At 43.2% G+C, this 24444-nt stretch overlaps 1 protein-coding gene and 1 long non-coding RNA gene across 8 annotated transcripts in view; one reads left to right on the forward strand and one right to left on the reverse strand.

The window, feature by feature from the left end:
* SMARCAD1 (SNF2 related chromatin remodeling ATPase with DExD box 1) overlaps positions 1-1737 on the reverse strand; it is a 46096-nt gene extending 44359 nt beyond the window's left edge. The window contains exon 1 of one of the 3 annotated variants that reach the window (XM_083756385.1): positions 1509-1737. Coding sequence is in view for 1 of the 3 variants with exons in the window: in XM_083756383.1 (XP_083612509.1) it covers positions 945-954 (10 nt within the window). In the remaining 2 variants the exon portion in view is untranslated. Of the gene's footprint in view, positions 1-944; positions 970-1208 lie in introns of those variants that run through there. The other 2 variants (XM_083756384.1, XM_083756383.1) reach the window with 2 other exon arrangements.
* Positions 1738-1819: 82 nt separating this feature from the next.
* Positions 1820-22822, forward strand: LOC310852899. Of its 5 annotated transcripts, XR_014568400.1 has the most exons (8): positions 1820-2114; positions 8092-8130; positions 11639-11701; positions 12809-12884; positions 13094-13193; positions 14893-14997; positions 18538-18614; positions 22078-22822. It is a non-coding gene; the product is annotated as an uncharacterized lncRNA (long non-coding RNA). The 5 variants fall into 5 exon arrangements; XR_014568398.1 differs by having other exon boundaries at positions 12809-13193; XR_014568399.1 differs by having other exon boundaries at positions 12809-13193; positions 14898-14997.
* Positions 22823-24444: the final 1622 nt, after the last annotated feature.

A 24444-nucleotide genomic window follows, 5' to 3' on the forward strand; every position in this document is an offset into this window, starting at 1 on the left:
TCCACAGGGCAGGCCCTCTGCCTGGTTCCCTGTAATTTTGCTTCTCTTGGCGAGGGAACCGCCGGACGGTCCTTGGAGCTGGACCTCAGTGTTCAGGCTGAACGATGGGGGTGGAGACACTCCTTTGGGTATACTGGACTGAAGCCGTTTAGGGCTTTAAAGGTCAGCACCAACACTGAATTATGCCCGGAAATGTACTGGGAACCAATGTAGGTGTTATGTGTTATGTGGTCTCGACAGCCACTCCCAGTCACCAGTCTAGCTGCCACATTCTGGATTAGTTGCAGTTTCTGGGTCACCTTCAAAGGTAGCCCCTCGTAGAGCACATTGCAGTAGACCAAGCAGGAGATACACTACTCTACCGAGACAGTCCGCAGGCAGGTAGGGTCTCAGCCTGCGTCCCAGATGGAGCTGGTAAACAGCTGCCCTGGACACAGAATTCATCTGCGCCTCCATGGACAGCTGTGAGTCCAAAATGACTCCCAGGCTGCGCACCTTCAGGGGCACAGTTACCCCATTCAGGACCAGGGAGTCCTCCACACCTGCCCGCCCCCTGTCCCCCAAGAACAGTACTTCTGTCTTGTCAGGATTCAACCTCAACCTGTTAGCCGCCATCCATCCTCCAACCGCTTCCAGACACCCACACAGGATATTCACCACCTTCACTGGTTCTGATTTAAAAGAGAGGTAGATCTTTTAAAAGAGAGGTACAACCTCCATTCTAAGTAAACACTCGCACGGCAGCGCTTCCTTCTGCCTCCATACTCCGGCCGGCCTCAATCCCTCCACACACACACACACACACACACACACACACACCGGCCCCCCAATGCCTCGGGGGTTTAGGCTCCGACAGTCTGCACACAGAAACATCCCAATGCCCCCCATCGCTCGGCCCTCCAAATCCCGGCCTCTCCTTCTTCCCCACACAATAGTCGTCCTGCCTTCCACCATCTTCCCTCGCGAGAAGGGGGGAGGGGGAAACGCCACTTTTGTCGCCTGGGAAGGATGAGGAAGACATTCCGCCCCAGATTAAGGCACATTTCCTCACAAACCACCTCGCTCTCCCCGTGGAGCAAATAGCCTGTGAGGCAAACAAAAGATGGGAATGGGGGGAGGGGGGAGGAAAAGGGGGCCGGCGCCGCCCCCACCACCCTCTTTCTCCCTCCCTCCCTCCCTCACAACAACACCGGGTGCTTCTTCCTTACCCCGCCCCCGCTCCGAGGAGGCGCGCGAGCCTTTCCAGAGCGCCGACACCGGCCAGCGGCGACGGCAAAAAAGGAGGGGAAGAGGGGGGAGGGAAAAAAAGAGCGGGCTGTGCCGAAGGGATGACGGCGGCGGCAGCGGCGGCGACAATGACGGCGAAGGCCGGCCTCAGCCAGCGAGCTCGGCAAGGCGAACGATAGAGACGGAGGGGAGAGAAAGGCGAGAGAGAGAGAGGCGAGCCGGGAGGATGGGGGGGGGGGAGGGGGCGTTGAGAAAAGAGAGAAAGAAAGGGAGGATTGTACCCCAAAGCGGCGCCTAGTGATGACCTCACTGAGTTCCCTTCGTTTTTCCCAGCATTCCTCTCTTTCTCTCTATCCGGCTTTTTTGTTGTTTGTTTATTTATTTAGATATTTATCCACCATGGCTCTTCGTGTCCTACATGTGACGGGATATATGTATTATACAGAGAGAGAAACAAATACGAATACACACACACACACACACACACAAAATACATACACGCATATATATGCGCACTCAGACGCGCGTGCACATATATGTACACACGCACGCGCGCGCACACACTTGCATGTGCTCGCGGTTTGCCCCAAGAGCACTCAATAAATTCAGCTGGCGAATTCCGCCAGCTTAGAGGCCTCCGCAGCCCCTCACGGTGCAGCCGCGTGACCGCAGTTGGCTGCCCGAGATCCTCGACTTGAAGGTTTCTTCTGGGTTGCCAAGAGTTTAAAGGAGCCCTTAAATCCACATAAATCTGCCTTTAAATCTTCAAGATGGAGACAGCAGAAATGAAGGGAAAGTGAGCTTGATTATTTATATATAGATAGATGTGATGGCGTGGAGATGTGAGATTGTGGGTGCTTTCTTGAGAGAGAAGATTATGTATGTATGTAATATGTATATAGTGTGCATATGTATATGTGTGTAGTTATTTAACAAAAATGAATCGGATTATAAAAAATGAACAGTTTGCCATATAAAACACTAAAATTCCTGATAAAAATAATTTAAAGCAAGTATTAAAAACATCAAAAGGATTATCAAAATCAACGCTAGCTAAAAAAAGAAATAAAACACCTTCAACTTCTATGTGTCGGGGTAGGCTTGCCTAAAAAATGTTTTACGCAGGTGCTGAAAACGGAGCTAGTGTGGCGTAGTGGTTAGTGCTGGACTAGGACATGGGAGACCAGGGTTCAAATCTCCACTCTGCCATGAAGCTCAGTGGGTGACCTTGGGCCTGTCACTGCCTCTCAGCCAAACCTAACTCATAGGGCTGTTGCGGGATTAAATGCAGGGGGTGGGACACACACCATATATATTGCTTTAAACTCTTTGGAGAAAAAGGCAGTATATAAATGCAAGAAAGAAAGATGGTACCTGCCTGATGCTTATAGGCAGGCAGTTCAAAAGTGTATGTGCTGCCGTGCTAAAATACATTTGCAGGTTGTGTATTATATGGCAGCTGTAACACAGCCAGTTCCACAGGTAGAAGTGGGCATAGGCAATCCCGCAAGTAAACTGATCCCAGCTGTTAAGGGTTTAATATACTAATTGTAACACATTAAACATTGCCTGGTAGCAAATAGACAACCAGTGCAGATCTGTGAGCAGAGGTATTATATGCTGACAGGGTCTTACTCCTGTTAACAACTGTGCCACAGCATTCTGCATTAACTGCAGCTTCCAGATGAAGTGCAAGGGAGGCTCCACATAGAGTGCACTGCAGTAATCCAACCTTGAAGTCACTAGTGACTGAATTACTGTGGTCAAGCTCTCCAGCTGTAGTTGGTTGCACCAGCTGCAGAAGGTAAAAGGCATTTCTAGCCCCTGAGGCTACTTGGGCCTTCAGTAGCAGAGCAAGATCCAGAAGCATCCTCAGAACTCTGTACCTGACCGTTAAGCGGGAGTACAACCCCACCAAGGGCAATAAATTGGCCAATTTATCAGACATTGGAACAACTAAACCATAGTATATCTTGCCAGGCTCCAAGATCAATTTATTTCCCCTCATCCATCCCACCACCTCATCCAGGCACCTGTCAAAGGCCTGCATAGCCTTTCCGGAGTCAGATGTAATGGAGAAACAGAATCCAGTGTCATCAGCATAGTGTTATAAGAAAAAACTGCTCCTTTATCCCTTATGGGGTATCCAAGAGCCCGTATAGAGTCCTTATGTAGGTTTTCTATCAGTAGGAGAAAATAACAGAGGCCAAACAGAGAATATTGAGAAGCAAAGCAGCTAGTAAGCACGATCTTTATTAAACTGTTGCAACAGGGTCCCCCACTCACCCCATGCAGGAAGGGAGGAGAGGAACAACCAGAACAATCGTGTCCAAGCTCTTATATAGACATTTGAAATTGCCTCCCCTGTAGCTCAAGACCATCCCCCAAAATATCATACATACATCACAGAAGGAGGTAGTCCCCAGCAGAAATTTGAGTTTGTTGCTTCTCTCCTATCTGCCAGGATACCTGAAAATCCCTTATCTGATTGCCTTTTCTGGGTAGCCTGCCCATTCTTTTGAGATGGTAAATACTTACCTTAGTTCCTGAATCTCTTAGGCATATTGATAGTGTGCTCAGCATACTGTACTTGCCAGACTGTATTTACAGGGAGGTGTAAGCCCCTACTGTCTAAAGACAATTGGAAAGCTTTTCCCATTTCCTTCCTCCTTGCAGAGAAATATTTGAGGTCAATTTGGGAGAGTCAAAATGGCTTCAGGATTGTTCTCCTGTACTATTTCAGACACGTGGTTTATATACTTACGTATGTGTTTGCGTTGTACGTTTATGAACATTTATTTTATATATATAGGACCTTAGAATTCCTATAAGAATAGTAATCACACCCAACTTCCAACAGCAGGACCAGCCCACCCATGAGGTAAGGTGAGTCAACTGCGTCAGGTGGCAGGATCCATAGAACTGGCCTCCAAGGAATGTACTCCCTGCTGTTGATATTTATTCCCCACTCATTCCCGATGTAAATCCTTATTCCCCACTTGTTCCTGATGTAGATTTTCACTCACCCCCTTTTCCCTGGTGTGGGAGGGGATACCATTTTGAGGTTAGCCTCAGTTGCCGAAATGTATTGGGCCTAGCAGCTTCATGTATATACCTTTTGTCTTGCCCAGTATAGCAGGAAACTCTGAAGTATGACCATAGGATAATAGAATCTTAGAGTTGGAAGGGACCCCAAGGGTCATCTAGTCCAGTGTTTCCCAACCTTGTGCCTCCAGCTGTTTTTGGACTACAATTCCCATCATCCCTTGCCACTGGTCTTGCTAATCAGGGATGATGGGAGATGGCTATTCAACCTCTGCTTAAAAGCCTCCAATGAAGGATGGTAGGATGCTGGGAAGAGCATTGGTGTGGAGAAGGGTAAAGGCACAATGAAAGTGCAGATTAAATATTGAGAAAACATATAAATAGAATGTGAACAAGGCAAAACTTGTTAGATAATAAAACAACACTTAGTGGAAGTTTGAAAAACCCAGCGGTAAAGAGATTACCGGTAATTCTTTTATACTGTTGTAATTGCTCACTGTTATTATGATTATAAATATTACTATCTGAGATGACTTCCTGGCAAAGAAAGTGAACAGAGTACCAACTGAAGGATCAGGTGCACCAGTCAAAGGTTTGTTTTGTGGGAAATAAACAATTTCTGGATGTTTTTGTTGATGCTAGTGTAAAATTGAAATACAACAGGTTAGAATTGAAGACTTGTCTTTTGGAGATGATGTCCTAAAAATATAAAGAAGGAACATTTTAACAAACTGTTTGAGGAGGAAATGCATGTAGATCAGCAGAACTTTTTGGAAATATTCTCTTGGAAATATATTTTTCAGTCCCATTAACAAATCACCCAAACCAGTGAAGTAACTTACTTTTCACTTCTTTAGGGTCCAAATGAACTCATCCTATATAAAATGAGCATTGTTGAAATTAACAGGAGTTAAATGCTGAATTGTGCACAACTGCAGCAATGGTTTTTAATATGTAAATCTTTATCAGATGCTCCCTAACAGCAACAGCTCACCATTACTCCTGTTTTTCATACAAGGGTCTTAGGTCAGGTAGTAGCAACTATCGAGATAAGTCTGTGGCAAGGGTAGGAAGTGTATCCACCTGTTCCAGATTCAAGTGCTGCTCTTAGTTTCTGGTTAATGATTGCAATGGCCAATAACTTTCTGCTTTAAAAAAAAGCTCTCAGGGCTTACAGTTTACAGACTCATACAAACTACTTCAGTGAAGAAGAATATAAGAAAGATTTAAAATAAAATAAAAGCATTTAAAGCAGAAATTTTAAATACTATTGTAAATCCAAGCCAGATGGACTTGGTCCGGCATCAAAAATCTAGTAACGATAGTGCCGGCCACCACAGAAAAGTAATCAAAATGAGCCATCAGGACATTCAGTGCCAGACAGCAAGGGGGGGTGGAGCCTCTCCTCCAACTGTGTGTTAGTGGGCAGAGACAAATAGGGTTTAGGATTTTAGGTTTTTGGGGTGATGTAGGCTGGAGAGAAATACTTTTTCAGTCAGTTAGTGGTGACAAGGAAGAAAGAGCATCATGTGGACTAGCTGTGACAAAGAGACAGAATGGCTGATTTCTCTGTCCCGAGAGCCAAACCTACTGCCACTATGGGAGAAGCAAGAAACCTTCTTGGAATGTGAATAAACTCTCTCCACCTAGACTCAGGTTGTATATGTGTGTAAATAAATCATATACCATAAAGACACCACAGTCTCTGCTGTGCCTCATTGTCCAAAGGGAAACAAGCCCTTCCGGGTCGGCGCCATCACCGAATGGCGGACTCCCTCCGAGCTCCGGAGGGAGCCTGCTTGGCAGGGGCTGGGTCCTACCGCACCAGCGATGCGGGGACCCTTAAAAACCACGGCCAGAGGAGGCCGTGGACATGGAGACTCGGCTGGCACCGTTAGCGCCTTCCCGACTCGTGAAGGAGCCTTTTTAAAGGCTACGGATCGGGTGCCGGGGAGAAGCGTGGTGCTTTGAGTTCTCTGCTATCCCTGCCGAGCGCAGCCGCATGCCATCCGGCGGAGAGCGCTGACTTCTTCTATTGAAAATTTGGATCTAAAGAAGAACCCGTGAGTAATTGGAATATGGACTAAAAAAAAAAGGGATAAATTTTTAAAATTTGGAGCGAACGGGGGAGGCGGAAAAAAGGAAGTCAGCCCACCCCTAAATTGTAGAAGAGCCAAAACAAAGGACTGGACAACTAAGATCGAGTGTAACCTTATTTTGCCGAATTAGCAACTTCGCGAGGGAAAATTATAAGATTGAGCTGGAGGAGAAAAGTGGAATTGTTTTTAAAAAAAGCAACCCCCCCTCGGAATCCCTGGAGCGATTCGTGAAACTGCCTGGAGAAGAGCAATGGAGGTTTTGACAGCTGTCAAAGAGCTGTCAAAAAGGAAGATTAAAATAGAGACTTTGTTACGAGGACTTTGCCGGTTACATTTGTTATAAATTGAACATAAACTGCTTTAAATATGGACTAACAAGTTACTTGGATTGGTGGATGTGATTCTGGAAGGGAACTTTGTTACTGTAATCCATCTAGAGGAGCTGAGGGATATTGCATGTGTTTTTGAGGAAACTTGAACAGTTGAATGGAACTTTTAATCTCCTGGGAAACTGCAGGAATGGAACATTATTTTGTCTACAGAGGTTTACACGCTACAGGAAACAATGGAACTATTTGTTGAAAAATGAAAGGAACATGATGCAATGCTTTGCTCCTGAATAACAAGACTCTGCAGAGACACTAGAACTTTTGGAAAAAGAACATTTCTGTGGGAGAACAGAGAAACAAAAAGGAGGAGAATGATTGACAAGAACAAGGAAACAACAAGAACTGGACAGAACTGGGAGAGGGAACATTTGGGATATCCAGGCTTGACAAGCTTATGGAAACAAAATTGGAGTTTTTACTCCTGGATATAAAAACCTGGATAGAAGAAATGGGCCCCTTTTTTGATAGACTCCTTCTATGATTGGACACTCGTAATTAAAGACTGGCAAAGAACCAGAGGGACGTGGGCATAGTGTAATGTGGGAACTCCAGGAAGATACTAGAAGTAGAGGGATAGGTGAAACGCAAAGGGGAAAGAGGGGAGGGAAAGTTGGAATCCAAAGGTTGTAAAATCATTACTCATATTTATTTTATTTCCATCTGTACTATGTTTGAAAGGGGGGAACTCGTGGAAGGGAATAGATCGATCTTAGGGGATGGGAATTTGGATAAATTGGGTTATTGATGATGAGTGTAATTTGGGGATAAGAACTTGTTGAATTTAATTGCTTATTTGGAAGATTTGGAACACAAGGGGGGTAGGGAGGGGAAGTCCTGGTTATTGGCAAAAAGTTTATAAATTGGATTTAATTTGTTTTAATTTGGAAAACCTTAATAAAAATTATTATAAAAAAAAACAAAGGGAAACAAGCCCTTGGAATCTTGCACCACTCAAAGATTAGGGTGGTGTGCAACAATATGTACCATGATTTGGTATGACAGTGCTCCTCATGTAAGCACATACACATTTTTTGGTTGTTGTTGCATACAATTTATTTTATTGAGCTGGAAAAAAATATTTTCTTTTTTGTTCCACGTTCACAAAACCCCTGAAGTCTATCCATGGAGTCCCTAGAGGTCCATGGATCACAGATTAGGAATCCCTGAAATGGAGGGAAAAATAATCTCGGATGATGGCAGTGATTATACTCTTTCAATTATGGTTTAGTTACTCGTTTTCCTCTCTGCAAATAGCCAGTTGGCACTGTAAAAAAAAAGTAACTTCTTTGTTTGAATTTTTAAAATTGCTCTGAATCCAGTTATTGCAGGAGACTGAACTGCAACACAGGGTCTTCTGTGGAATCTGAAAGGTACGTGTCAGGGCCTGCTTCCAAATCTTGTATAGAATTGGTGGGAGGTACATCTAGTGTTATAAATTGTGAGCAACAAGACAGGCTGTCAACGGCAGATGGGCTTGTACTTGATTGCCAATTAAAACACACACACAAAGAGGTTTAAACTAGCTCACACATCTGTAGTTGGCAAAGTGGTGAGCAACTCCATGTGTCGTACATGAGGTTGCTGTGGCAACCACACCATACCTTAATCATAAGTGTTTTGAAGTGAGCGATTGGTGAGTACAGAAAGAAGAGGGCCTCAGGTTGAAACTGTCCCATACTGTCTCCTCTCTTTTGTTTCAAGAGTGCTCTTTTTACTTTCCTCTTGAAAATTTCCAAGCTGACAACTAACTCTCTTCATGCTTCTAGGATTAAAATCAGCAGACAGGCCATACAAATGATAATTGGGCCTTCCCTACAGTCTTCTGTGGGGTGATGGGAAACCATTTAATTCCACCACCAGCCTTTCCCAACAAATGCCAGTATAGCTTGCTGATAAACCATTCTTGTAAAGCACTCTTTGAAGAAACGCCCCCTGCCCAGCGCTCTGTGTGTGAGAGAGACATTGTGGTCACTTCCAGATTACCTGCTTATTGATCATTCATCCTGGTTTTATATGCACGGAGGTTATGCAGCAATGCTTCACATATTATGCCACACTTCCCAGTGCTCATAAGGAGAGCCTGCTGAATCAGGCCAGTGGCCTATGTCAGGGTGGTCCAACATGTGGCCCAAGGACTGCATGTGGCCCTTGAAGCCTTTGTTGATGCCCTTTGGCGAAATGTGATTCCCCCCCACATTCAGCCGTCATGCTACCTTCCCAAAATCAGGTAAGCGAGGTGCTGGGCTTTAGAAAAGAGGTGTGAGAGCTCTGCCAGGGCCCTTGAGCTCTCCTTCTGCCTTTCCAAAATCTAGTTGGCACTCCTTCTGCCCAGTGCCTCACAGCCAGCTTTGGCTGGCAAGGCGTCAAATTTTGGCCTTGTGCCCTGCCGCCTCCACAACAAGGCAGTGTGCGGCCTATGGGTTCTGTCTCAAAGTACTCTTGTGGCTTACTTGGTATGAAAAGTGGGACTGCCCTGGTCTATATAGTCCAGCATCCTGTTCTCACAGTGACCAACCAGAAGAAGCCTGTGGGAAGCCTGCAAACAGGACATGAGCACAACAGCACTCTGCCTACCTGTGATTCCCAACAACTGGTATTCAGACGCATACCACCACTGACAGTGGAGGTAGAACATAGCCACTGAATTTGCCTGATCTTTTAAAGCCATCCAAGTTGGTGGCCGTCACTATTTTTTGGAGAATTCCATAGTTTTACTATGCACTGCATGAAGAAGTACTCTCTTTTATCTGTCCTGAAGGATCCAATATTCAGCTTCATTGATGTCCACAACATTTAGTGTTACAAGAGAGGGAGAAAAAATATTTCTCCATCTATTTGCTCCATGCAAAGCATAATTTTATAAACCTCTGTCATGTCACCTGTTACCTTTTCTCTAAACTAAAAAAAGGCCCAAATTTTGTAACCTTCCCTCATAGGGGAGTTGAGGTGAGGCGACTGGAGAACTGTACACAGTACTCCAAATGCAGTCGCACCATAGATTTGTATAATCACAGTTTTATTATCAATTCCTTGCCACAGCTGGACTAGGCAGACTTTTGGTCTAAGTCACTAGGGCTCCTTTTATGTTTTTATCCTTTGAAAATTGCTGGAAACATCAGCTAACGTATTTCACTTCCTTTCATAACTGCAGAAACTTTTCATTGATTTTTTTTTTTACCAACTTGGTGTCCTGCATGATGGCTGGAGCAGATAGGAGTTGTAGCCCGAAACATCTGGAGAGCCCTAGATTGGCAAAGGCTGTCATATCTGATCTCTGCAGGGTGCTTCCGAGAGAGTTGAAATCTGTGGGTTTCAAATGGCCATGTGAAGATCCAAGCCAACTGTGCAGTCCTCTTCATAGTCTCCCCAGGGATGCTGTGCGGACAGAAATGTACCGGCCCTTGCCAGGACCAGTTCCCTGATACAAGTTTAGGCATTATCATGCTCAACCTTCCAAGAACAGGAATTTGACATAAGGAAACTGATTAAACTGATTTCTAGCAAAAATAATAAATATTTAAATATTGGACTCAGTCCAGTAAAATTAGTAAGAGTTTACTGTTTCCCATAATGTCAGAGTAGTTGCATTCATGGTTTGCATTACCAACAAAGATCAGTGCCACACTCTTTTCATCCACCCAGAGAACCACACCTAGTGGTAATAACATCCCTTTTATTTCTTAATGTTCTATTAGGTGAATGTTTACTAGCCCGAACTAGTCCAAAGTGATTGATGAAATGCTTATCTTCTTATAATGCACCTTAAGTCAGGGAGGTAAGTGCCAGAGGACTTATAATAATACTTACAATAATATCTCCAGGTCTCTTCTTTAACAGCACACTTTTAGTAGGCAAAACATCTGCTGGAGTTTCAACTAATCAGCTAATTATACTGAGAAGCATGGGCCACGAGAATTAGACAAATTCATGCAGCAGAAGGCTATCTATGGCTATTAGATGTGATGGCTATGCTCTGCCTCTACAATTGGAGCAAGTAATGTATCTGAACACCAGTTGCTGAAAACCACAGGAGCTGAGAGTGCTCTTGTGCTCGAATCCTGCTTGTGGGTGTCCCATTGGCATTTGGTTGGCTACTGTGAGAACAGGATGCTGGACTAGATGGGCCATTGGTCTGATCCAGCAGGCACTTCTTATGTTCATGATCCACTAGGATCTTCTGCTTAAGGTTCTAAAAAGCAGCTATTCAAAGATACTCGGGTAGGTACATGGTGCAACATGCTTGCTGCAATCGAGCAAATCTTGATCTGTTCAGTGTCTTGAGGGAAGACCACCTCGGAGCTCTATGCATGTTTCCTTGAGTTCTGTGATGTTCTGAAGGTGGGATATAAATACAATAAATGCTGTGATCTTTTACAATTCACAGCAGTCAAGAGTGTGCATATTATCAATAGTATTGCTAAACAGGGGCACTTCTAGGCTGTCACTAATTTCAGGTGGGGATTCAATCACGCACTTGCAAATCCAGGTTCTACAATTACAATTGACTGGGAGGTCTTGGGAACAAATTCACTTTCCCAGAAACATTGGATTTTGGGAGGGGAGGGAGTAAAGAATGTGGCAGGGAAATGCACTGGAAAGTGCTGGTAACAGTTGCTCTGATGTAACTTCATCTATCCACCCCACAACAAATCAGAATAAGCTGTACCTAACATTAGTCACATTTGCAGCAAACCCATTGGCATTAATAAGTCACAACTAACAGGTACATTAATTTCAATGGGTTTGCTCTGACTAAGGCACCATTATTCAGAGCCAACATTGTCTAGTATCCCTGCAAAAATCCCGATAGTATGGAACAGGTAGTATGGAAGGTGCCCATCAATATGTGTATTGATTGAAGGCTTTTTTTTATCGCAGAGACTTTCTGGAATATTGTGCCTTCTGTCCCCATGCTTTGCATCACTGTAACAGGATCCCGAAGTACAACTATTTACTTCCCTCACTTAGAGTAGCTGACAGCTGTTCACTTCTATTGCAGGAATGGTGGTGGGAGAGAGTGGTGCAGTTAAAACTGTCGAGGAGAGATTATTAATTTCATTGACTTCATTCATTGAGACTAAAGCCTGTCCCTTATTTGCATAGCCCTTCTTTTTAATCCGTATCACCTCAACTTGGATTTTGAAAACAAGGCATGGGGAACCTTCAGCAGCCAGGGCCAGCCCTACCATGAAGTAATATGAGGCAACTGCCTAAGGCACCAGATTTCTTTTGCGGGGAGGGGGTAGCAGCACCACCTTGGGTGTTCCTCCTAAACCCCCTTACCATCCCATTTGTTGGAGAACAGAGCTGTGCATGCTCCATTACCTGTTCTGCCCACTTTAAATTAGCCTGCTGGTTTGGGTGCAGTGGAGGAGACCATCATTTTATTGGTGTTGTAACTTTTAGTTTCCAGTCCAGTCAGTTTCTGTATGTGGAATGTGGGGAGGGAAATATCTTGTCCTTTGCCCCAGGCAGCAAGTTTTTGGACACGCCCTGGCTACAGTTCCCATCATCCCCAACCATTGGCAATGCTGGTTGGGCCAGTTAGAAGTTGGGGACCAACAGCATCTGGAGGGCTATAGGTTCCCCACCCTTAGTTACAGGGTTGGCATGTCTGTGTGTGTTTAGCTACAAAATGCACATCTGTAGAGTGTATGTTTAGGAAAAGCCACATTTTTAAAAAACGTACTCTTTAATGTCCACTAGGGGGAGAAAAGTTTGTGATTCAAATTCATATCCTAGAATCATACATTATTATTCCCATTTAGCAATGCCACCTTTAATTTGCAAAAAATAAAATAAAAAAAATCTCTGTGTGTCTCTGTATGTACACACAAACCAGTCGAATTGTTCAGATGCAAGTTTAAGACTCTTTAAAAAAATACCTAACCCTTTTCTAACTGAAATATTTAAATTTTCTCCTCTGATCGCCTTCTGGTGCTATGACGTTATTTTTCTGTACCCCACTGGTATTTTATGTGACTGCTTTATGAAATATTTAAAAATGGCAGATAGCTATCCTAACCTATTCTAGCTTTGCATTTGCAGGAAAGTCTACCCACCCACCCACCTATGTGTAGAAGCCTTCACACCTGCACTTGGAACTGGTATCCATTAGGAGCAGGTGCATCATGTGACCATGCCGATCATGTATCTTAATTCTCAGAGTGCACATATATGACCACAACAGAAATATATTATTCCATGTGTGGTCTTGTAATCACTTGGATAAGTGCAGAACGGTTGGTTGGACACATATTAGTGATAGGACAAAAAACAAAGAGTTAGTGAGAGGTGTGCAATCCTTTAACACCTGTTGTTTGGTCATGCCAGTGGATGTGGTGTGCTGGAAATGAAATGTATGAAGAAATGAACAGGAGGATAACCATGGAAGAAAAGTCTTGCCCGTGGCCCCATCATATATATCACTGAGGTGAAGCACTTTAAACCACAAGCATAAAAATGGACAACTGAGTGTTTTCTGTTGAACCTTGACTACTAATTCAGCCTTAATGCAGGTTTTTGGAACAAGCTTATTAACCGTGTTATGTTGTTTCCTTGTTTGTTGAATTTACACCCTGCTCTTCCTCTGAAGGAGCCCAGGATGGCAAAGAAATATGCAATTTAAAAGCAAAGAACAGTTAACAGTTGACAGTTTCCAGAACAGTTAAAACACCCTAAAAACAATTACAATTTAAAACTTTTGAAAAGCGGTTACAATTACAAACTTCATCCGTCCAATGATCTTGTGGTTGCTAGGAAGAGTATTTTTCAGCCAACAAATGCCAGGGTAAAGGGGGATTTTCCAAATTCATCCTGAAGGTTAATAATATTGCAGCAGGGTTCCTTTTAAGCCAGGAACTTGTGGCCTTCCCAATGTTTTTGGACTACAACTCCTATGTCATTGGTCATGCTGTTGGGAGCTGGAGATAAACAAAATCTGAAAGGCCGCCAACTCCCCATCCATGTACTAGACCCTCTTCTTGAATTTTCAGCTTTGATTTTACAAAACAAGTATTTTAAGTCTTGCAAAGTTTATCCACACTACTTCTTCTCCTGCTGATTTTCCACAGGGGAAAATTGCTCTGTAGCGCTCAATCAGAGCAAACAGCAATTCAGGTTTTCTGCAGATTGGTATTTGAGAGTGGGTTTTTCGTGGAAGAGGAATGGGGCAAAAGGAGAACCACTCATACCCATGCTTTCTAGGCATGTGGAAGTGAGAGCGAGCCCTAACAGCACAATTCTATACATGCCCAGACAGGAGTGAGTCCCACTGAGTTTCAGTGGGACTTTATTCCTGGAAAGTGTGCATGGAAATGCAGCTTAAACCTTTTACTTGTGCCTATACCCTGTATAGAATGTTGATGTGTGTTTTAGTGTGGTTTTGGTTTATCGCTAAAGTTAATTTGGCATGTTTTAAATAGTTGTTTTTAGCTGTTTACTGATAATTTTATTGTTATACTCTTTTTGTAAACCACTTTGAGTTTTTTTTGAGGGGGGTTACAGTCAAGCTGTGTATAAATTTTATGAAAGAAAGAAAGAAAGAAAGAAAGAGAAAGAAAGAAAGAAAGAAAGAAAGAAAGAAAGAAGAATTGTATTCTATCAATTGCTCTCTAGGAAGAAATACAGTTAAATCAAATAGGCTATTAGTCCTTATGTTGAGGTCCTTCTACAGTGATTCCCCCCAAAACAACAACAACAACACCAGCCTGGCCACAGGTCTCCTTTTGCTCCAGGCAACTTTCTAAGTACCTTGTTCAAGTGTGTTGGGTTTGTGACACAGCAGCTAAATGTCCACTAGATGCCAGGCTTCCTTTGCACAGAACAGCAGTGCTATGGGCTTCAGGGAACATCACACAGCTATTTGGCAGAAAGAAACCAACCTTTTCCATTGAGGTTACTAGGGTTTTGGAGCTGGCCTTTGTAGACAGGGCTGTGTCCATACTCCATGCTTTCTTTCATATCTTTTAACCTGGTAGAATTCTACACCCGGAAATGAAGCGCTTATAAAAATGATAAACTTTTGATTTTTTATTCAAAACAAAACAGAATATGTGTTGCAATTAAAATATACCTTTGACTATATTAGATTCTTAATTTATGGATTGATACTCAGGGTTTTTTCTTTTAAGCACAGGGATTTTAGGACTTAATTTGGATGTTTCGTATATTTATTGGATGGTTGATTGAGAAGATGGTTTGATCATTGGTTGCAAGATGCACTGCTTCTGCCACATGTAAGTCGAACCAATCAGTTTCTCTCGCATTGTTTCAAGTTTTGCAAAGACGAAAAGAAACTGAGTTCTTGTGTTTTGCTTCTGTTGAGTGTCTCAGATGTAATACATGTACTTGCATGCATCCCCCCCCCATTAAAAAAAAATATTCTGCTCCCAAGAATCCTGTTTCTGTGAAACTGGATAGTTCCTAAGATATGCAAATTGAGAAGATGTGTAAAAATATTTAGCATTTTGAAATAGCTAAGACACAGGAGCAGCAAGGACTCTGAAGCCCTGTCCACAACCACTAAAAGTATCATCCATGCTGACTGCTAGTATTTTAGTGGCATTGTTCACACTTTCAGGCATTATTCCTTCCAGTGGTGAATTCAGGTCATGAGTGCCAAAGAGAGAGGTATCTGCATGCTTAGGGGAACCCCAAGTTTTGCAAAAGGCAAAAAAACCCCAAAAAATTCATAAGGAAAAATACCCTAAAGATTACTATGGAATGCTGACTATCTGTTGAGGAGGAGAGATGGAATGGAGCATGCTGATGGGAGCATGGCTGGCTGGCTGGAACACTGAGCAGGCGCCCTGCGTATTGCAACATTTTGTCACAGTTCCCATGGAAAGGAAGGAAAAGAGAGAGAAGAAAGCAGACATGCCCAGGAGACAGAGATTCTGTATCCACTTTCCTATTCTGTGCTTTTCTTGCAGAATCATGGCATATTCACAGCCTTGTTTATAACTGCATTCTGCCACCATAATGGCAGAAAGGAATTAATTTTTATGAATTAGGCAGGCACAGATAACTTCAGAAAATCCATATTACACATACGATGTAAAAAAGAAGGCTTTTCTGATTGATCACTAGGTTCAGAGAAGGTCAGTAAGGGCTTTCTTTGACTTGCACTTGTTTAACATTGGCGAATATGCAAAGGATTGCTGTTTCCCTCTAAATGAGGCCACGAGAGTTTCAGACTGAGAATAGACAGTACATTTGCCAGGAGACTCTTCTGTCCTAAGCTTAGCTTTCTTTCATCAGTAACAGTTGCTGGATTGGGGTCGAGGACCACATTGCCTCTTGGCCAACCCTCCAGAGGCCCCATGCAAAAGTGGGTGTGGCTAAAGTGAGCATGCCACCCACTCTTGTGTGCAGACACACACAACACACATACGTGCAACACACATACATGCATAGAATTGTAGCATTGGAAGGGACCGCAAGGATCATGTGGTCCATCTTCCTGGAATGTTGGAATCCTGCCCAAAGCCCAACAGACACACATACAGCACACAATCCCACAGTACACATGTGGGATTAAATAAATGCACACACACAAACTCCCCTTCTCTGTGGTGCATAGGATTGAGTCCAAATTCATAAATCGCTAAAACTTGAGCCATTTTTACAGCCTGATCTTATGGATATGGATTCAGCAAGACCCACTTGGTTAAATTGGACTTACACTCAAGTAAGACTGCCTAGACTCTAAAGTCACCCTCCCACAAGTCCATTAAACCCAGAATCAAATATTCTTAACGGGATCGCTGGTGATGGAAAAGCAATGCCTTAGCAGTGGTCAACATGTGGGCGATACTTTGTCTTCTACTCACAGCTGGTTTTAACAAAACAGCTTACTACTAGAGGATGAATATTCTGTGTTAGGATAGATAAATAAGGGATGTGATAGGGAAGCAGCAAGGGAGATTCAGGTGATAAGTCTATAGCTGAGTGTCAGGGCTGTAAATGATTCCAGGTTCCATCTCTGGAATGTCCTGGGTCTGAATCCCTGCCTGTGAGTGTGGACAACGCCCAGCTAAGTGGACCAATGACTTGACTTTGTACAAAGCACTTTTCCATGTTCCTGTGGCAGCAGAGGGATGGGTAAAGTGTGGTGCTGCATACTGAAAAGAAGGTGCAGAGGCAGGAGTGGGAGAAGGAAATTCAGGAAAGTAACTATAGATGAGCTTGTGCCGAATGGAGTGAGCGAGAAGGATGTAAGCTGAGACAAGGGAAGAGATACTACAATCCTATACCCCCTTACCCAAGAGTAAGCACCGTCCAACTCTATGGGACTGACCTCTGAGTAGATATGTATAGGATTGCACTGATAGACAGGGGCAGAGAGAGGGAGAATTTAAAAGGGTGGGTAATCAGCTTAATGGCATATTTGAATACCTAGTAGACTCAAAAGTACCCATTTAAGAGAAGCAGAGGAATTCACAGGTTTAGTTATTGAAGGTTTTGTTTCGATTTCACATTTATTTATTGTCAGACTGTTTTGTTTAGAATTAGGTCATTTTGGTTTTTAAACTGTTATGTGCCACTTTTGGCATCGGTAATAACGCAAAGACAGTTTATAAGATTAAAAACAATGAAAACACTGTTTAAAAGGGGCTATTCTGTTAGCCACCAGCTTTCCAAATGTTCTTTCCTCCTTGCCTTCTGTCCTGTGTGTGTCTGCAGGGTAGGAGTCACCGATCCCTATGAGCCAGAACTATTGTGAGCAGCACGAAATACCTGTTTCACAGGAGAAAAACTAGCAGTGCTCAGAACCTCCCCCTCCTCCAACAACATCTAGGAAATACCTACAACCCCACCGCCCAAATAAAACCACAGATAGAAAGTAGGATACTCCTCCCCACCCCTCAAAAAAGGAATCCAACAAAATCCTTGGTTGTTTTTTTAAAAAAGAAAATAAATAGGAGGGTCACATGGCCTTGGCTGGCAACAAGGGTGCCATATTGGTCACAAATGCCAGATTAGTAAAGGTAAAGGGACCCCTGACCATTAGGTCCAGTTGTGACCGACTCTGGGGTTGCGGCGCTCATCTCGCTTTATTGGCCGAGGGAGCCGGCATACAGCTTCCGGGTCATGTGGCCAGCATGACTAAGCCGCTTCTGGTGAACCAGAGCAGCGCACAGAAATGCCATTTACCTTCCCGCTGGAGCGTTACCTATTTATCTACTTGCACTTTGACGTGCTTTCGAACTGCTAGGTTGGCAGGAGCAGGGACCAACCTAATGGCAGATTAGGAACCCCATAAATATACAAGAAGAGCCTTCTGGAACAGGCCAATAGCCCATCTCATCCACTGGCCAACTAGAGGCCTGTGGGAAACCCACAAGAGCCCTCCCCCCCTGTGGTTTCCAACATACTGCCTCTGACCATGAAAGAAGAGCATAGCCTCCCCCAAGTGTAGGACCCTATATTTACCTCAGGCAGTATCTATGCACATAGATTTACCTGAAATTAAATCCTCATTAAACACAGACTGGCTGACTTCTGGCTGATCTTGGGAGGTTGCTAGTGTGCCCGGTGTCCTCAAGGGGACAAAGCTAGCCTTGTGCATTCCCACAAGACCCTGCCACAGGTCTGCCAGTGAATGCCAGAAGAGAGCTTATAGCCCTGTCCTTCCTAAAGCTTGCTTTGAGCCAGGACTTAAGACCTCAATCTGCTTTGAATGCCACCATGTAGCTTTGGAAGATATGAAGTAATAACAGAAAAAGTTAAAACAAAACAATACAAAACGCCATTCTGATTATCTTTTCCTCCAGGCTGAGGAACCAGAAGCAGTCTTTACAAGCCTAGAATTCAAGGGGAAGGTTTTTATGTCAGTAGATTTGGCTTCTAGGCAAGTATAAGCCCTGGCACATCTCTCTTTCTCTCTCTCTCTGCTTAGCACCTGTTCCATCATCTTTTGGTTTGGCATGATTTGTTCTTGAAAAAGCCCATGCTGGGTGCTTCTTAACCCCTTCCTTGAAACGCTTGCCAACTCACTGTTCAAAGATCTCCCTGGGCATGGCAGCCTCTGATTATAGAGTGCCACCACACTCATCAAGTGGGAATGAGGTTGGCAGCCGCATTGGCAAGAAACATTCTTCTTCTTTTTTTAATAGAACGTATTCATTTACTGCTTAATATATAAAAAGAAACCCCTAAGTGGTATAATCACAGGGCAGAGATTAGAAATCAATGTCAATTCGTATGAAGAATACAACAATGAAATTCAAATAAGACCTAAATGCTAGGCGAAAAACAAACAACTGAGAGGGTACATAGCTTTTATGCATACGCCATATAATGAGGGAATTTTTGTTTGTTTGTTTATCTATTACCTACCCTTCAATCTCAGGTGATTTGGAATATGTGCTCACTTTCCTGAGTCAGATCCCACCATTAACAAGGCACCTCAACGTGGGGCAGGGATGGCTTTATTCTCTCCCACCCACCTTTTATTTTCTGAGAAGTGAAAGCATGCTGAGTTGGGAAACACTCTGACCTTGAGAGGGAGGGGGAGGGGGATTTTTCTTTCGGACAGACAGGCCTAGCTTTTAATTATTTTCTGAGTTCACTCCAATCATGGTGATTAGGAGCGAGGGGGATTTTGAATGTTTTAATTCAAGCATGAGTTGTTCTTCATGCAGGTCATTAGTCTCCATGTCTTGGCTGTGAAAACAAGGTTTAAGAGGGTAGAGTTACACCCCAGTGGTACCTCGAGTTACAAATGCCTCGGGTTACAAATGCTTCAGGTTACAAACTCCGCTAACCTGGAAGAGTTACCTCGAGTTGAGAACTTTGCCCCAGGATGGGAAAGGAAATTGTGTGCCGGAGGCCCCATTAGCAAAAACACGCCTCTAGTTAAGAACAGTTTCAGGTTAAGAACAGACCTCCGGAACAAATTAAGTTCATAACTAGAGGTACCACTGTATTAGGGTGGCCTGCTCCATTTCCAAATGTTATTTTGTCTAACAAACAATAAAAAGCCCCCTCTCTCATTTCTTCATGGGGGATATTGCCAGGAAGGAAGGGTGGTGGGAGAGAAATACACTTTGATTTCTCCAGTTAATTTATAGCAAAGATAAAATTACCTAGCATGATAGTCCCTGGACATGTTTTTCTGAGGTTTGGTAGATTTCTTACGCAGGGACTCCTCCCTCATGTTCCCCGCTTTCAAACTGTTGTCCATAGCAAGTAAGGGAAAGGAATGTTACCCAAAATAGTAAAGTCTTGCCTAGGAAGAGGGATTGATTGTTATACCAATCTTGGAATTGCACCTCTCTGGAATAGGCTGCAGATGGACATTGTTGAGGAACTATACAGTCATACCTTGGTTGTCAAACTTAATCTGTTCCGGGAGTCCGTATGACTCCCGGAACCGGTCGAAAACCAAGACGCAGTTTCCGATTGGCTGCAAGAGCTTCCTGCACTCAATCGGAAGCCGCAGAAGCTATGTCGGATGTTTAGCTTCCAAAGAACGTTCGAAAACCAGAACACTTACTTCCAGGTTTTTGGCATTTGGGAGCCAAAATGTATGTGTACCAAGGTGTTCGAGAACCAAGGTACGACTGAAATTGGCTGCATATCCTTGAAACTTGTCCACTCCGTGTTTGCAAACGCAGAGTCTCTCTTTTGTTTGTAAGGGGTTTTGCTAGGGGATATGTAATGGGTGACAACATGAGGAATGTTCACACATTACATTCAACAAGTGTACAATCTGTGTCCCTGTGTATGCAAACAGTTGAGCTGTTCACTCATATAGTTATTCACATGTATCATTCAATGAGTGTACAGTCTGTGTGCATAATAGCTGAGCTGTACAAATCAACACCCTGTACACTCTTTCACACAAACACTTGTACATATGTAGAGATTCCCTGTATTTCTGTATGTGTGAACAAACCTAGAGTTGCTGCAATAGAGTTTACTCTCCATGGAAAGTGTGAGTCAGCATTAAACGTTACCCATCATAGCTATTGGAGACAAAAGCAAAGATCTTTTAGTCTCAACCGGGTTATTTGTTTTCCTTTTTACAATGGTGCCATCTTCGGAAGATAGAGACATTTCTTTATTCATGCATCTCAGTGAGTGGTAAATGAGGCATGCTTGCTCAACTTGTTTCGGATGGAAATTAGTCTAATTAATCCATGCAGCTAAAGAATAGTTGTTCTATTCCAGTACAGAGCAAGTCTGATGTAGCTGATATTTTATGGCCATTGTTGTGTACTTCGTAGGACCAGGATATCCCTCTGTTCTGTAGCAACTTTTCATGGAGTAAAGCAATGTGTCAACAATATATCCTGTTTGTAAGATTTCTAATATGTGAAATTGAATTTCTTTTGTAGATGTTTCCTTGCCAAGTAATGTTTTAGAATGGACATTTGCTTTTCTGTTTAGGCTAGGCTTATGTACATTTTCATGTACTGAAGGAATGGAGAAGCTATTTACTGCTCCATATTTTATGTGTAGTTTCCTCCGAATCTATTACTTTCATTTTAGTTTGATCTTTTATAAGTTGTTGTAGAGCTGTAATTTTTTTTTAAAAAAAATTATGTGTGTTTTGTGTTGCTTCACAGTAGGCAGGACTAACAGCCAAAATAAGAGCAAACTTCCCATGAGGTGGTTGTGTTGAAGTGCATGACTTGAAGGATTTATTATTATTTCTAATTACACAGAGCAACTTGGACATTTTGCAAAAGGCACTTCCAATGAGCTGCTCAGCTAAAGAAAACAAATAGCTTTCCTGGTTTAAGCACAGTGATTTCTGCACGCACACACATGCACACCCAAAACAAACATATATCAGATACTGACAAATCTTTTTAATTGATAAGAATCACATCCCATAGTGAATTTACATTCTTTGACTGAACAATTCGGCCCTTGACGCCAACCTCTGAGGGAGAATATTGTGGTCATGGTGTCTGAACAGTGCGGTAGCTATGGCTACGTATATAATTCTTAGCAATGGAAAAAAAGTGACAATGACATTAAATTTAATCAGGTTCCCCTCTTCGGTAGTTCCCACTGGGATGAGCCACTAGTGTCCTGCCTTAAATATTCAGAGCTTTCAAAGTTTGCATGCGTTTTTATGCTAGGACAATATCCTGCTAATAGAGAACAATGGAACTGTCATGTATATCTGGCCTGAGTAGCCGTAGGTCTGGATTTCACTAGTATAGGGATATTATGATTGCTTCTTTAGCAATTGTCCTTATGTTAGCCTTCACTTAGGAAGAAGAAGAAGAAAGAAGGGCCGTGATGAAATGTAGGGACTAAAATATAATGCGCCTGTCTATTTTCCTTTTGGAATATAGATCAGAGACGACTGTCCGTTTTTTAAAAAAAGAAGACAGAGCTTTATTTCCAGTCACACTTCATCTGATATAAATGAACCAGCATTGAAGATCACATGGCTGAATGCTTTTGGAAACACAACCCAACATACATTAAGGAAAAGGAGACTGGAAAGCCTGACTCAACAAATGAAAAGCATCTCCTCCTTCAAATCTACCATAAGATTTGTGAAGTGGAACTACCAAGAAGATGTTTAAAGAGTTGTTTGTAGTATTCATTTTAACTTCATGCGTTCTCAAGCTGAATCCACCTCACGATTAAACACAAAGAGTGTGTGTTTACTAGTTACACTATGCATTTTGACCTGCTTAGTTTTATGAGAACGTGGTGTGACATTTATTACTCTAGTAAAGGGAAGCTGTGTTAATCATAAAGGTACAAGAAAATTAGCCTCCTAACTCTAGAATTCCTAATTAAGGCTGAAATCCTAAGCATAGTTTTCCTGGAAGTAAGTGATTACGTCTGTGCAAATAGGCGTGTGGTTGCATCTTAAGAGTTTATAGGGAGTAAAATACAGAATGAGTTCAAAGACGCTGTTGTGAAAGTATTGTAAGATCGGTTTGGATCATTTTTCAGACAGGGTTGGGAGTTCTGGTTGACTAATCAGACAATAATCAATTAAAAGTATTTTGATGAACATTTTTGATCTAATTTATTAGTACATTTTAAAAAACCCACTTATGACTAAAAATGCATGCATTTTTAGTTAAGCTTTACTCATAGTTTGTTGTTGTTGGCATCAGTCTGTCTTGAGAGACAATGGAGTGCACCTCCAGGGTGAAGCCAAATTGCTGTGTTAGCATCCCTGAAGCAGTGGCGTAGCGTGGGTTGTCAGCACCCGGGGCAAGGCAAGTAATTTGTGCCCCCTAACCCGTGGATTTGCGCCCCCTAACCCTAACCCCCAGATGTTGCGCCCGGTGCGGCCGGCCCCCCTGCACCCCCCCACGCTACGCCACTACCCTGAAGTGACCTCCCCGGGGCACAAGCCCGGGCAGTGTGTATGGATGTCCTGGGCAGAAATTAATGGACTTAACTTGGTCATGTTCATTCACTGCAGTGAATCTACTCTGAGTAAAGCTGTGTGGACCACTTTACACTTACACTGAAACGCATTTTCCATATTATGGCCAATTCACCCAAGTTTCTCAGTTCAAAAGTTTGAACTAGATCTTCTTTAATTTGCAATGTGTTTCAGGAGAGAGAGGGAGAGGAGTAGTTTTGCCCATGGGGGGGGGTGAATAGCCCCTCTGCATTCCAAACAGTAGCTTCACCACATTCCTCTTCTGAACATGTGGATGGCCTCCAAGTGAAATACATGGGAAAGCACAGCTGTGCTTGCTGACAACAGCCAATCCTGTGTCTCTTATCTCAGCAGCTGAAGGCTTGTGATACAATGCTGATTGCAAGCACTGCGGAGTCTATCAGTTTTCCCTCCACCTGATCACTTATCACATCAAGCGTTAGATTAGGCAGTCGAAAAGAGCCACAACTGAGTGATAGAGCACCTATGCTGCAGGTACAAAGTCAACTGAATTTCCAGATAGGGTCAGGAAAGCTGGTTTTCTTATGTCTTGGAGCAAGAGGGGATCAACCAGTGGGGTTTGTGATCATTTCCTTGGGTGGGATTGCTGCAGCAACTATCTCCCAGCAGCGAAACTTTGGCTGCTTAGTGGGAGTGGTTGAGCTTTTGCAGACATCCTGGCAGAGCCAATCCATGAATGCACCTGCACAGCCCCACCCACCCTGCGGTCTTGTCCCTCCCCTTCCTGATAAGTGGCAGAAACTTTGCTGCTGGGAGACTATTGGTAATGCCCTTCCTCCCCCGGTGACCTGCTCCTGGTCTGGAAAACTGCTGTCAATTAAGCACAGAGATAGATGGACCAATCGCCTGGCCTGCTATAAGGCAGCTTTATGTGTCTCATAGTCATGTAATTTTATTTAGGAGACTTCACTCGGTTGGTGCGTTTGCTTTTTACTATGCCTTCTAACAGTCCGAAATGCCTTGTTACTTTGAGGGCTAATTCAGATTTAATTTGTCCTTCCTTCCATCATGAAAACATGTGAGATAGAAGCAGGTGAGAGGGAAATGGCTGAAGCTACAAACGAGCAAGCAGTCCTGTTCTTTAGGCCAGTATCTCTATTTAATTCTACAAACCAGACAAAAACTCATTTTGTTTTATTGCTGCTGCTGTGAAACGCCGCTTGAATGACTTGTCGCCATGTAGGCGGTACTTTCTGCATTTCATTACCACTTGACCCCACTGTCTACAAGCTTGTCTCTCTACACCCACTTGCTTTAGCTGCCAACTGAAGATAACACTTCAGGC

The sequence above is a fragment of the Podarcis gaigeae genome (genome assembly GCF_964106915.1).
Source record: "Podarcis gaigeae genome assembly, chromosome: 9".
Classification (NCBI taxonomy): Eukaryota; Metazoa; Chordata; class Lepidosauria; order Squamata; family Lacertidae; genus Podarcis; species Podarcis gaigeae.